The sequence below is a fragment of the Gracilinanus agilis genome, chromosome 2, assembly GCF_016433145.1.
Source record: "Gracilinanus agilis isolate LMUSP501 chromosome 2, AgileGrace, whole genome shotgun sequence".
Taxonomy (NCBI): Eukaryota; Metazoa; Chordata; class Mammalia; order Didelphimorphia; family Didelphidae; genus Gracilinanus; species Gracilinanus agilis.
Genome location: NC_058131.1, coordinates 464,442,282 through 464,443,851, shown reverse-complemented (window position 1 = coordinate 464,443,851; position 1,570 = coordinate 464,442,282). Strand labels below are relative to the sequence as shown.

Here is a 1,570-nt window from a genome sequence, read left to right as displayed (position 1 = left end):
TTTCTTTCTTTCTTTCTTTCTTTCTTTCTTTCCACCTAAACATCTATTCATTCAAGGTTCAACTTAGCATACCCACAATAATCACGAGGTTCCTTCCAACTATGCCCACTTGAGTTAAAAGCCGTTTCTAGTTCCCTAAACTTCATTAAACAGCTACGACTTTAGGTACAAAAGACATGAGAGAAATTTTTTTTTTCCGGAAAATATTGCTCTGAAAATATGGTCAGTTCCTAAGACCTACCTGGAAAAAGCAGAGGAAAATTTTTAAAGCAAAGTAGCTGTCACAAAACCTAGCATGCATTCCCTTCTCCAGACTTATCACTTAGCTTTAGATAGATGCTAAGGTACAAGTGAATTGTCAACTTGCCTAGCTCTCCCTCCCAGTTCTCTGCTGGAGCTTTTGACAGGTGTAGGTGGGGGTGGGTAAGTGATGGGAAGTGAGGACAGGAATTGCCCTAAAGCAACTTTCTTCCACCTCCCCTGGTCCTATACAGAGCAAAAAATATCGCTGATGCACTGGGGTCTTTGCATTCCCCACCCCCCCAAGAGAAGTTAGAAGGGAGGGCAGGTTATACATATGAAGATGTGAACACGCACAGGCACAGGTCTGGGTGTATGAGATGAGCAACTCTCCTTACCACTAGAGCGTCTGACGATGTTCTCCAAAAATGTGTTCTGCGGTGCCACCAGCCCTCTCTTGCCCCCCGGCATCCTGGGTCTGGGAAGCAGTGGCCAGGATCCGCGGCGGGGGAGGGGGAGGAAGAGGAGGAGGAGAAGGAGGAGGAAGAGGAGAAAGAGGAAGAGGAGGATGAGGAGGAGGAAGCAGAAAAGAGAAAAGAGAAAGAGGAGGGGGCGCGGCGGCGACCGGGTCCCCTAACTGTATCTCGAGCCCGACCCGGATGAGCAGCTCTGGGGAGGAGGACCAGGCAGTTCATGGTAGTAGCGCTCCCCTGGCTGCTGCTGCCCAGACTGTGGCGGTGCAGCACACCCGGCTCTGGAACTGCAGGCTCCGACGGGCACAGTGCGCCTGCGCCGCCCCCGCTGTCGCTGTCCCACGGCGGCTGCTGCTGCTACCGCTGTTGCTGCCTTGACAAGGGTTCAGCATATCTGCTCTTACTCTCGGGAGCCTCAAACCAGGAAGCCAGGAAGGGAGGTGGAGGAAGAGAGAAATGGAAGAAGTGGACTCAAATCATGGCCCTTCCATTTCTCCCTGCTTAAGACAAGCTAGAGTCCATCAGTTCTTGGTTTTTTTCTCTCTCTCGCCCCTACTCCACCCAACCCCACTCTCTTAGGTAGCTGAATCCATACTGTCCAGCTGTGCCAACTTCTGGTGGTGGCTATCGGTTGCTCCAGTTTCCTCTGGAGAAGAGAAGTAAGATCTCACAGCCCAGTAAGAACCATGACTTGGGACGGGAAGAGGCGGAGAGAAATGGGGTGGGTATGTGTGTGAGGAGGGAGGGAGAGAGGGAGGGAAGAAGAGAGGGGAGGAGGGAGAGAGAGAGAGAGAGAGAGAGAGAGAGAGAGAGAGAGAGAGAGAGAGAGAGAGAGAGAGAGAGAGAGAGAGAGAGAA

The 1,570-nt window shown here is 51.8% G+C and overlaps 1 protein-coding gene across 1 annotated transcript in view; it reads right to left on the bottom strand.

Moving 5' to 3' along the window:
• KCNH5 (potassium voltage-gated channel subfamily H member 5) overlaps positions 1–711 on the bottom strand; it is a 520,057-nt gene extending 519,346 nt beyond the window's left edge. The window contains exon 1 of the mRNA XM_044662009.1: positions 639–711. Within this exon, the coding sequence (XP_044517944.1) occupies positions 639–711 (73 nt within the window). The remainder of the gene's footprint in view (positions 1–638) is intronic.
• Between the last annotated feature and the right edge of the window lie 859 nt (positions 712–1,570).